The sequence below is a fragment of the Pteropus medius genome, unplaced genomic scaffold (genome assembly GCF_902729225.1).
Source record: "Pteropus medius unplaced genomic scaffold, Ma_sr-lr_union100, whole genome shotgun sequence".
Classification (NCBI taxonomy): Eukaryota; Metazoa; Chordata; class Mammalia; order Chiroptera; family Pteropodidae; genus Pteropus; species Pteropus medius.
In genome coordinates this window covers 2,478,936-2,491,494 of record NW_024355695.1, presented here as the reverse complement: position 1 = coordinate 2,491,494, position 12,559 = coordinate 2,478,936, and the positions used below count along the sequence as shown (strand labels likewise).

General features: G+C 43.1%; 1 protein-coding gene across 1 annotated transcript in view; it reads right to left on the bottom strand.

Moving 5' to 3' along the window:
* The window catches only part of TMEM255A (transmembrane protein 255A), a 46,517-nt gene that overhangs the window by 14,190 nt on the left and 19,768 nt on the right, over positions 1-12,559 (bottom strand). The window contains exons 5-7 of the mRNA XM_039859067.1: positions 9,649-9,717; positions 7,655-7,743; positions 842-1,004 (exon numbers count right to left, since the gene is read on the bottom strand). Of these exons, the coding sequence (XP_039715001.1) occupies positions 842-1,004; positions 7,655-7,743; positions 9,649-9,717 (321 nt within the window). The remainder of the gene's footprint in view (positions 1-841; positions 1,005-7,654; positions 7,744-9,648; positions 9,718-12,559) is intronic.

The following is a 12,559-nucleotide window of genomic DNA, read 5'->3' as shown; positions in this document are numbered from 1 at the left end:
TCAGAATCTCTGGAGAAGGGGTCCAGGGATCTGGGTTTTTTAAGCACCTCAAATGATTCTATTCTCATAGGAAGCCAGGATGATAGCTCTAAAGATATTATCCCTATAATTTGAGATCAAGGTTTGTTAAATAAGCAAATAAATGCTTAGGAATGCATTAAAAGCAAAGGAAGGAAGGAGCCCAGCATTATGGAGCACCTACTAGGTGCTGAGTCCTGGTATGCCTTTGCAGACATACACACAAAGATGGAAGAATTGAAAGGGAGGATAGGGAACATGGGGAGGCTGAGATTGAGGTTGAGGTTGAGGATAAGACCTGGCAAGCAGCTTAGCCTAGGGCTACCCCTTCAAATGGAAAAAAAGAGTCCAGATGCTCTTTCTGGAGAAACTCCAGGACAAAATTTCTGGGAGGGAAAAATTATCATTACTTTTACCTGTAGCTAAAAAATCTCTTTCTATCTCTCCCCAATTCTGTTAGGGGAAAAACTACCCAAAAAGGTTTCTGATAAAAGTGTGTGTGTCAGGGGAGGGGAAAGGGGGTTGTACAAGGCTATGTTTACATAACCAGCATGAACATGAGAACTGAGAACACCCTACTTCCCTTGCCTGCTCCCAGAATGTGCCTCAAGAATACAGGCAACTCATGTTAACAAGAAATATTTGCAGACTGATGGCATTACCTGGCTCCTTCAACTTTAAATGTTTGAAGGCAGCTACATTTTTAAAGCAATTTCTTCTGATTCCTCCCTTCAAAACATGGGTCCCCATTACTCTTAACTGCCCAACTTGACCCTGGCTCCTGACAGGGGCCTCTGTAGAATGAGGTCACTTCCTTCCTTACCATATCCTTAAAGCCTCCAAGGACAGCGGCAGTGATGATGCCCAAGAACAGGCCGACAATGTTGAGGATGGTGGCAGACCAAAGCAGGTGGTAGAGGTGGATGATGTCCTGGCAGCTGCTGACGTCGATGTATTCATAGTACCCACCGGTAATCTCCACCCGGCTGGACAGGGAGAACCACACTCCAGTCAGTCCTCAAGGACAGGCTGGCCCCTAGGGCTTTGGCTATCATGCAGCTCAGTGACAAATAGGTGGGCAAGTAGGGGACATCATAGCTATAAGTGCATTGGGGGAGCAAGACACTATAATGAATCAGAGTGTGATTGCTGTTTATAGAAAACAAAAACAAAAACAAAAAACTCCTACCTGCCAGAGAAATACTTGTTATGATCACAAACAGTAATCTTAGATAATGTTTATTGACACTTGCTATGTGCCAGGTACAGTGCTAAGCATTTTAAATATGTACTAATATGGCAGCTACTAGTCACATGTGTTTATTTAAATTTAAATTAACATTAAGTAAAATTTAAAAATCATTTCTTCAGTCTCACCAGCCATATGTTAAGTGCGTAGCAACAATACTTCTAAGGGCCACATTAGTGGCTAGTTACTGTATTGTACAGAGCAAATTACAGAACATTTCCATCATTTGCATAAAGTTTATTAGATAGCACAACAAATTCTATGAGGTAGTACTATCACCATTCCTATTTTACCAATGAAGAAACCGAAGCACAGAGAGATTAGGAAGTTGCTCAAGTCATAAGAGGCAGAACTGGGATCTGAATTCAGGCTTCAAAGATTTCAGTGTTTTCTCTCTCAAAACAAAACAAAATAAAACAATGTCCCAACAAAGAACTAAAGCTGAGTTGCTGCACAAAACTTGACTATCATCTCCTTGGAGGTGTTTAAAGACACCCCAGCCACCCCAGCTCAGTCACTATTTATCATATTATTTGCTATGGACTAAATTGTGTCCCTCTCCAAAATTTGCACATTGAAGCCCTAACTCCCAATGTGACTGTATTTGGAGAAGGGCTTGTAGGAGGTAATTAAGTTTAAATGAGGTCATAAAGGTGGGGCCCTACTCCAATAGGATTGGTGGTTTTATAAAAAGAGTAAGAAGATACACTTGCATGCGAGGGCGAGTGAGAGTGAGAGCGAACGATCTCCATACACAGTCACTGAGAAAAGGCCATGTGAAGGAAGACACAGTGAGAAAGCTGCCATCTGCAAGCCAGGAAGAAAGCTCTCATTGGAATTCGGCCACGCTGGCACTGTGATCTTGGACTTCCAGCCTCCGGAATTATGAGAAAATAAATGTCTGTTGTTGAAGGCACCCAGTCTACAGTATTTTGTTATGGCAGCCCGAGCTAAGACATTTCCCTCCTCTAATTCCTCTGTATCGCTCAGTCCTTACTCATGTGTCTGCATCTTTACTATCTGTCTGCCCAATCCTAAAGTGAACTCCATGAGGACAGAGTTTTTGTTTGTTTTGTTCACTACTGTACCTGACATGGTAAGCTTCCGTAGTGGAATTTTAAAGGTGTTTCAATTCAGTAGAATTTGAAATGGATTCTAGTATTTTCCAGATCATAGCTGAAGAGACCATCCATAAGCATACAATGAGCATATCAGGTTAGTTGGCAACATATTCAGTCCTGGGAATGGGGCAGAGTTACTTACTACTCAAAAAGGCACAGTTGGACAAGAAGTATCTCCCGGAAAAGGAAGGCCTGTGTGTAAGGGCAAGTATGGGGTTGTAGAGGCCCAGGAGAGCCTTGAGAGTCAGATTCCAACTGCCCCCAAACTATCTTCACCTACTTCCTAAGGCACTGAAGGCAGGCTGGGAGTACATAAAGATAAATAGTGTGGCATAGTAGACTCTGGGGTATGAGTGCATTTGAACCTTGGCTCTGTCACTTATTTGCTGTCTGACCCCGAGCAACTTTCTTAACCTCTCTGAGCCTGGGGGATTTAATTAGAGAATGTGTGAATGCGGTACTTCAGCACATATTATGAACCCCCACCAAAACATGCAGCTATATTTTTTCTCTTCTAAGAGTGAGCCTCTGGCAACATGATTCAAACCTTTAAATCTTGTTCTTAAAAGCATTAACACTTTAAAGGCACAGGCCACAACATGGGGATAGGTCAGTAGTTTGTTTTAAAATATTCAATAATTGTACAGAATCTATGTTTGGTTTCAGTTTGAGTGGATTCAGCAGCTATTAAAATATTTTTTAAGATCTGGTTCAGGATTTAGCAAATTAATGTGGTTTGTTTCTGTGTGAGATTCATGATTCTATTTGGTTCAGCCTCTGTGCAGAGCTTCCTCTGAAATTCCATCTTTTGCATTCTCAGCACTCCCACCCTCAAGCCTCCATGACTGCAGGGCTCTCCTGCCAGACCCACTGCCTGATTAAGCTTCCTAAAACATTTTAAAACTAAGTCATTCACTTAATCAAAACTGTTCCATGGCTCCCCATTACCTTCAGGAAAATGCGTCCAAACTCCTCAGTCTAACATAATCTGACTCCAAAATGGAGTCAACACTCCAGCCAAGCTGGAGTCCTCAGAAGCCTCAACTGGCCACTCTGGGCACTTATTCCAAAACTTTGCTCAGATTTCTCTCCCTACAGGGAAGGGGGAGAAATTTTGCCTTCTGTTTTCTGCCTGTCCTAATCTCTCCTACTGCTCAAAGTTTCAATACTCACCTCTCTAGAGTTTTCTTCAAGGACTCTAGTGCCCATTCATTAGCTTTTCCCCTGGACTCCCACAGCCTTAGAGAGTCTGTTTTTCTTAGTTTGGCACTTTGTGTATGTCAGTAATTCAGTTATTCATTTAATCCAATTTATTGAGAACCTACTCAATACTGAGTACTGTTCTAGGTGCTGAAGCTACAACTAAGGCCAAGGTAGACAAAATGTCTCTGTGTAAATTGTAATCCCTTGAGGGCAAAGGTCATCTCTTACCTTCTTTTGTGTCTCCCTCACTGCCTCACACAGTAGTAGAAACATTATAGGTCATCAATCGATATTTGGTGAATGAGTAACCGAGTTCATACTAATTATTGCATTGATCATGAGATTGATTACCCAATATGGGCTGTTACTTCCTTGCTCTCAACTTGCTGGGTGTGCCTGGAAAACCAGATAACCTCAGACTCCATTTAACAGAGTAGGAGGCATCAGATCTTAGATTAGGCAGAATGGCATACTTCCACCCTTTGATAGGGGCCTGGAACCATTAGCCAACTCTTAATGGACAGGCAGTGGCAATAGGCAGCCTCTATGCATTTCTCTCTCACTGCATGTATTCAGTCTAAACCCCCTTCCCACAATCTCCCTAGTAAATTGAGTTCCTTAAGGGCAAAATTATGTTTTATTGATAGGTATTCTTTTAGACTAGTCCCTGGCACATAGTAGGAGCTCAATACAAGTTTGTCAAAGGGAAGAATGAATGAAAATAAGTTATCATCTTTCATTTTACTACTAGCTGAAGCAGTTCACAAACCACCCCCATTTCCTTTCATTACCTTTAGGTTATATACACTGAAAACCAGTGATATTGACTTGACCTCTCCAAAGCTGAGTAAAGTACTCTGAAAGGCTGCTGCTGAGAAGCTGTGTCCTAGAGAAAGCCACCGTTCTGCACAAGGATAAATGGAATAATCTATGTTTGATATTAAAACCTCATTGTCCCTGACATCAGAGAAGGTCTGTGGGTTTGAGGGGACAGTAGAAACTCTGTGTTTCCGTAGCACTGCACAAATAACTGCCTGATGTGTTCATTCCCACTTTTTTTTCTTGGCTTCTTTTCCAGGAAATGGACTGGAGGAGCTGGCAATTGATTAAAAATAGGCTTCATGTGAGGAAAAAGAATATGCATTTGGCAAAATTAAAGTCTCCAAGCCTCAGAATGTTTGTGGCTACCTATATTTAAGCCTGGAGTTTAGGTCTTTTTGGAGCTGGCTAGAAAAAGCCTCAGCTCAAGGTAAAACTTTTCCCTCTATTTGTAGGATCATCGCCTCTTAAGTATCCGCGGTCTTGGTTTATAACCTAGTAGGACTGTTTCCTGATGAAAAGTTCAGTAAATGCTTTTCTAATGGCCTTGACCTTGGAATCTTAGCAGGACAGACTTGGAAAAGAGCCTTGACTGCTGCCCCAGGGTGGTCTCCAAGCATCAGGTAGATGAAAACCATTTCCAGGCTTGAAGATCTTTAGGAGCAGTATCTCCATGACCCCTCTTAGTTGCCTAGTCCCATAATTTATTTTCCTGGTGAAAAGGTTATTCCTCTTTTTGTTCCTTTTCAACAAATGTCACTTCCTTTTCATCAGATCTTTACTCATGCTCAGTCCTTTGCTAGGGCCTGGGGATATAGATAAGATGAAGTCATGTTCGCTGCCTTTAGGGAGCTCAATTTAGCACAGCTCCTTATAAAATTCCTTTAGAGCCTTGAAGACAATACTGGCATAACTTGCTTTAAGAAAGTTAGAAAATCAGTTATTATGAAGTTCAGATAAATCGGGCTTGAGTCTCCACTAAAAAAAAAAAATTCACCTAAAGGCTCAGCTAAATGGAATTTAAAGTAGGGTTTAGTTTATTCAAAACTTTTTCATAAATATCCTTAATTGTAGAGAGAAAGGTGTGTCTGCAAGGAATCACTTCTCAGCCCCTTTAATGGGCCTCCTGTTTCCGTGGCTCTCAGGCCCCAGTATGGCCAGCTCCCAGCCCCTGCCCCAGGAGGCCCTGAATAGGGAAAGAAGAGCAGACCAAAAAGGAGAAGGGAAGAGGCTGTCAAGAGGAGGGAGGAGGGAAGGGCAGAGCAAGGGAAGGAGGAATAAGTTAGAGGCAAGGGGAAAGATAACAAAAGAACCCCAATTCCTCTGGGACCTATTTTATATTCCTTCAATCATTTTTTGGAAGGATGGGCTCAGGAAGTACAATTATAAACAGCACTCAATCAATGTTGCGAGGAGGGAAGTCCTTTACAAGTGTTAGTTATTATTGCACCATGAATAGTTGAACTTTCCAGATAATTCCCAAACCTCATTTGAGTCTTTAAGTTTCTCTTCCTCTGCCAAAACAAAATGAGACTGGTGCTAGCAAAGAAGGTAAAGGGCTGGTGTGAATTCCCTTCTTCTCTTCCCTGCCTGTTGTCTGTTAGGTCTTAATCCCCAGCCCAGAGAAACTGGTTCCCCAATACCAAAAGTAGAGAATGTGAGTGAGAAGGGGGCTGCATTCATTGGACCTCTTTAGATCTAGCTCCATTAGATCCTCTTTTGCCAACTCCTCCTATCCTCTCTCCTTCTCCTGGCCCTCAGCACTCTGGTACTGAGAGTCTGGAGAAAATATGTGCATGGGCAGGCATTGGCTGACACTCCCCACAGGCAGGGCTATTCGCTTATGCTCTGCATTGCCTGCTCATGCATTCCTGTCAATTCCACCTTCTAAATGGCTCTTAAAAGTATTCTTTGCTTCCTATTGTCCTCAAACCAACTTAATCCAGGCTCCATTCCCTTTGGCCTAAACTCTTGCAGTGGTTTTCTTAGCTGCCTCCTCTCTAAGCACTCAAATTCATGGTATACCCTTCAATGGCTCCCAATTGTTTACAGAGTCAAGTCCAAAGGCATTCTTATGGCCAATGAGCCCTCCATGATCTGGCCTATGACCACAGCTTTGCCCTCACCTACTACTTCCTTGTGTAACTATCCCCATCCCCACAACTCTTGGGAATACCCTCCCCACCTCCACTCCTTTTTTTTGGTTTGTTTCCAAACTCTACTTATGCTTTAAGTCTCAGTTGCCGCATCAACTCCTCCTTGGCAATGCCCCCCATCAGCAACTCTGATTTCAGTCATTTGGGTTGCCAGTGTCCCCAGTACATCTACTGATCCCCACCACACTTATCACACTATCTTGCAATCAATTGTTCATGCGTCTGTCTTCTCTACTAGTCTGTGAGCTCCTCAGCGGTAGTCTATGTATTTTTAACTCCTAAATATGTTTTGAAAGAAAGAATAAATGATATTTTCACAATCGAAGGGCAGAGAGCCAGAGTGGTTATAGCAGAACTAGCACCAAGCCTTCTCTTGCCTCAGGGCCTTTGCACTTACTGCTCCCTCTGCTTGAAACACATCTTCCCCAAGTATGTACTTGGGTTGCCCTCTCACATCACTCAGATCTCTGCATAAATGTCACCTCCTCAAAGAGACCCTTCCCTGGCTACTCCATCTAACACAGCACACAGAGTCCCTTACTGTCACTATCTATCTACCTCTCCTGCTTCATATTTTTTTTTTCAGATCTCTGATCAACATTTGGCATGTTCTGTATTTATGTATTTAGCGGCTATCTTTATGTATTTAGTGATTTTTGTTCTGTTTGCTGCCAAATCTCCAGTGTAGAATAGGGCCAGGCACAGAGAAAGTGCTCAGTAATGACTTGTTGAGTGTCGTCGAACTTGGCCTTACACAGAACTGAGTTTGAACCCTTCCTCTACCATTTTCAAGTTCTGTGTGACCTTGGGCTAGCTGTCTGTTTCTTCTGAGCCTCACTCTAATCATCTGTAAAATGAGGATAATTCAACATACATCATATATAAGAATTAAATGAGATCAAATATTTGAAAACACTTAGCATGCTGTCTGGCACAGAGAAGGCAGGTAATGGATGTGAGCTGAAATCTGTTGACCAACCAGTCTTCTACTTCTCTGATTCCTACTGTGTGCCCTTCACCCACCCTGGCCCTTCTAATGTCCATCGTGGTCAAACCATTATTTCTGTGCCTGGGGGCTGAGCTCTTACTTGCCACAGTTATAGAGGTCACAGCAGAAGCAGGTGTTGCCCCGGATGCGAGGAGTGCAGGGTCCACGGCTGAGGTGGGGGCAGTCCACCTAAGGGCACAGAACAGTGAGGAAATGAGCTGGCATTGCATGAAAGCCAGGGCCCTTTGGGATTGGAAATGTGAGTTATCGACTGATGGAGACGGTAAAGATGGCTGTGAGATGAACACACCAATACATGGAAGGGATGGGACTGGGAAGGGAGCTGGCTGAACTTGTGCATGAGGCAAGTCACTGTGTAGCTGGGCTCACGTCCAGCCTCAGCCACATCCCTCAGTGCCCCATCCCTGAAGAGTAAAGATGGAGAGGAGGAAGGACAGATGGAAGGACAGATAGGAAAACAAATGGATGGCAGAAAATGAAGATACTAAAGTAAGGGAAATCAGAGTATAAGGGATCAGATGGGAAGGAAGACAGAAGGGACATCGCATGCACTCCGAAGTACAATGATACCTCTCTAGCTGCCTGGGTAAGGTTCCTCATAACCCTCGCGGAAGGAGAATTTTTGGTTGAGGAACTTATGACCTTATATAGGAAAAATAGGGTTAGGGGGACCAGGGTTACAAGTGAATCCATTGAAGTCATTATTAATATTTTTACAGTCACTAAGTTAACACAAGAAAGTGACCATGATGAAATCAAGAGAAAAGCAATGACTATTTACGCATCTTGAGTTGGCAAAATTTTTTAAAGATTAATTTCCACTTACCATCTTTTGTTGGTAAGAAATTTTCCAGGCTCTCTCCCCATATGTATGAATGAAGTACTCATAAACTTGTTTTGTTGTGTTATAGAGAATATTCGTGGAAAACACATTTTTTTTCTATAGTGGATCCTTTACCTAATGCTCACTGCATTTCTAATAAGCATACACATTTCTTTTCCTCCCTTCTAACCTGAGGATAGTTAGAAAAATGGTAAATTTGTGATTGGGATTAGAAAAAGGAGACAAATGAATGGCAGTCATAAAAAAAAAGTGTTTGTCCTGGTGCTTTTGGAGCAGGGCCATCATTTTGCCTAACTCCAAGGGCACCATTCACATAGTATTTTACATAGAATGGCTTCCTCTAAAGTTGAGCAATGCAGTGGCCATTTTCTAACCACTTGCCTCTCTTTTCTCCCAATCACAAGTTTACAATTTTTCTAACTATTCTTGGGTGGAGGAGGGGACTGACTTTCGATTTGAGGTTAACAGAAAATTAAATCGTCAAGGTTCCTAGAGCACATTGTAGTTTCCTATAAAAGTGATCTCTGGGACTATTGTGTACTGAAATGCAAGCTCTCCAAAAATGACCTGGAGCCATACTTCACCTCACTGCCCACCACCTCTAGTTCTGCGTGAACCATGTGGAACACAAGGAGAGCTGTGTGAGGCTGGAGAGAGTCTCATGTGACCACTCAAGCATTATCAGACTGGCCTCTTGGGGGTGTCATGAGAGGGGCCAGGTCCACAGTCTAGGACTCTCCAGAGGCTCCATGTGGACCAGGCCTCTGAATCACCCTCATTTGGATTCTTGACCTCTCCTGTGTATGGGACTCAGGCTCTTCCCCTAGTTCAGGCCTAGTACCTTCGTGGGGCTCCTGCTTTCTTCCCACTTGGGTATCTGAACCACAGACAACTGAACCATCATCCACAGAGATGCGGGAGGACCCTGCCCTATGGCCTCTGTACTCTCATCTGTCCCTCTTGGGATCAAAGCCATACACTGAGAGGCTGCCTGCTGGGGTCAGAGGGGCAGCCTGTGGCTACAGAACAAAGTAAATCTGATTAGGCCTTATAAGGCTCCAACCTATGACCATGGCCTCATTAGCACTGTGCTTTGATCACTAAACAAATCAATTACAAATACCTAGCAGCAAGCCTTAGGCCCCTGGAAAGGAGTAGAAAAAAGAAGGTTTTAGGCAGAACAGGAGACTTTCCCAAAAGGTTGGACATGCAGCCTCATTCTGGCTTACCTCCTCAGCTTCCTTCTGGGATGTCTTGGGGACATAGTGGCACCGGTTAGCATAGAGTGGTTTCAGATCCTGGAAATGAAAACACCAAACCAAATGGATTTCGGCTTTGGAAAATAAAGCAGCAAGTGCTCTGGTTGGTAATAAAAGATTTTTGGGCGCGTGTGTGTGTGTGTGCGGGCGCACACACACACACACACACACACACACACACACACACACACCTCAGAGCAAGTAGTGGGTTGGGTTAATTTCTGAAAGCTGTTCATCTAGGAAGGCTGAGAATGTGAGGACCATATAAAAATGTTTTAATAACTGCTTTCCATTGGACGATTTAGCTAATGAAAAATTAGGAAATTGACTGAGGAATAGGTTTCTGGAAATTTCCTCTCTGGTTTTCTTTTATTTCTAGTCTTCGTTTTCTTGCAAAGCATCCCTAGGGAACAAGATTCAAAACTTCAGGTTATTGCAACATCACACTCCCAAACAAGGGGAGCCCAATGAGGTCTCATTATCACCTGGGGACAGGACCAGGGCTAGCTGACATGTACTCCTTGCTGTCATGGTCACAGTTTTTCCAGAAGGAAGAGCTCTGGAAGCAAGCCCCAGGGGGATGGACAGCTACTGAGATTTTAATTCACTGAACTATGAGCCATTTCCACTCAGTTACATAGATTAGACGAAGACAGTGAACTCCAAAAATACTGCTAAAGCCCAGAAAACTAACATGCGGCTTAAGGACAGTTGATTGACCCCACTGGCTTGGCCAGCTCCCTGGTGAGGGAGCTCTCAGTCACACTGAGTGGGGGGTGGGAGTGGGGTGGGGCGGAGGATGGGGATGAGGGTAGGGTTGTGGGGGCGTTGGTATAGAACAGACAGACACAATCCAGTGCTGCCTGGAAGCTTGCAGGAGGGGATGTTGTTCACTTTCAGAGTGACACTAAACATCCCCTAAGTAGTAGGGGTCTTTGTCCCAAAGCAAGTTAGGATAGGACAAACAGTTTATGCAAAGTGGCCTTAAGGGTGGTTTGGCCAAAGCACCCTGGCAGGGGAGTTTACCAATTGCTCCTTGCCCTGCCCCCACTATTCTCACCATTTCCAATAATCCTGGTGGCTACTTTTAACTACACATGTGATTTAAAATCCTCTGTTCCTAGCACCTAAGTGCCTCCTGGCTCCTAGCTTAAGCTGTCTTCTACATGTGCCTAGGACTTTCTATCGGCTACTTCTACATGAACTCTCTGGCTGCTCAGTGTTCTAAAAGCATATTGCCCTGTTGGCTTAGCCTAGAGTCAGGCTGGAAAAGAATGTAGGTTCTCATGTTCACACCCTGCAGGGTTTATTTTCCATGTTTGGGTGACAGCAGAAGTCATTATTATCCTGTAGAAGGGAAGGCTTGATGTTGGTCACAGCCTTCTTGATCTCCTAGTTCTGCAAAAAGCATTCAGCCACCAACTTCCCTAAATGAAAACAGACATGTGTGATGGTTGCTCATTTGCTGCTTCTGACTGCTATTCTGCATTGAGACCCCAAAGGAGGAAGAAACCCACACAATTGGGAAGTATGTAAAGGTCAGTCAGCCAGGGCTCAGCAACCTTTTTAATCTGAAGTACCACTAACTCTGGAGTGATGGGATGGAAATGGAAATTGCTTTACAGTTAAGTGTCCACTTTGTGCCAGGCCCTTTTAGGGCATGTTCACACCCATCATTTCATATCGTCCTCATACTTACCCTGAGAGGAAGGCCACTATTATATCCATTTGGAGGAGGAGAAACTGTGACACAAGAAAGTAGAGTAGCTTTCCTACCTATTTAATGGCTATATTAGAAGAAAGGAAAGGGAAAGGAATAGGAGATGAGAGAGAGAAGGAATAAGACATTTAGAAGGGTATATAAGAAGGTAGATCTTGAGAGGAAGCTCCTATGCTCGCAAGACAAAGGACAGGGCAAGATGACATTAAAGGGCTTCAAAACCAGGAAAAGCTGGCTCTAACCCACCCAAGTGGTGCTAGGTCCAAATGTGTCTTTCATTTAAACTGGCCAATAGATATCACCATAGATTAATAAAGCCTCCTTCCTCAAAACTTTCTGAGTTTCAGTAAGGACTGGCAGGTGTCTTAGGACAAGTACAGTGGAAGCGGAAAGATTTTCTTAAAGATTCATCCAGCCTTAACCCAAACCCCTGAATCAAATGCTCTACTGCAGGCCGCTAACTGCAAGAGGTACAGAGAGTCTGGAGTCAGATGCAGGTAGGGGTCAAATTCTAAATATAATTTGGATTTTCCCCCATTGCCTTTCACTGAGGCCAGTGATCAGAAACATTAAGAGTTTCAGGGAAATGTAAATCGAACCCACAATCAGATACCAACCACTTCATGCCTACTAGGATAAATTAAAAAGTCAGATAATAAGAAGAGTTGGCAAGGATGTGGAGAAATTGGAACACTCATGCACTTCCAGTAGGAGTGAAAAATGGCACAGCTGCTTTGAAAAACTGTCTTGTAGTTCCTCTAAATGTTAAACATAGTTACCACATGACCCAACAATTCCACGACTAGATATATAGCCAAGGAAAATGAAAACATATGTCCACACAGAAACTTGTACATAAATGTTCATAGAAGCATTATTAAAATAGCCAAAAGGTAGAAACAATCCAAATTTCCATCAGCTGGTGAATGGACAAACAAAATGTGGTATATCCATATAGTGGAATATTATTAGGCCATAAAAATGAAGCACTGATACATATTATAACATGGATGAACCTTGAAAATATTATACTAAGTAAAATAAGTCAGGTCACAAAAGACCACATATTACATGATTCCATTCACTTGAGATGTTACTTAATATAGGGAAATCTATAGAGAAAGGAAGTAGATTAGTGGTTGCCTAGGACTAAGGGGAATA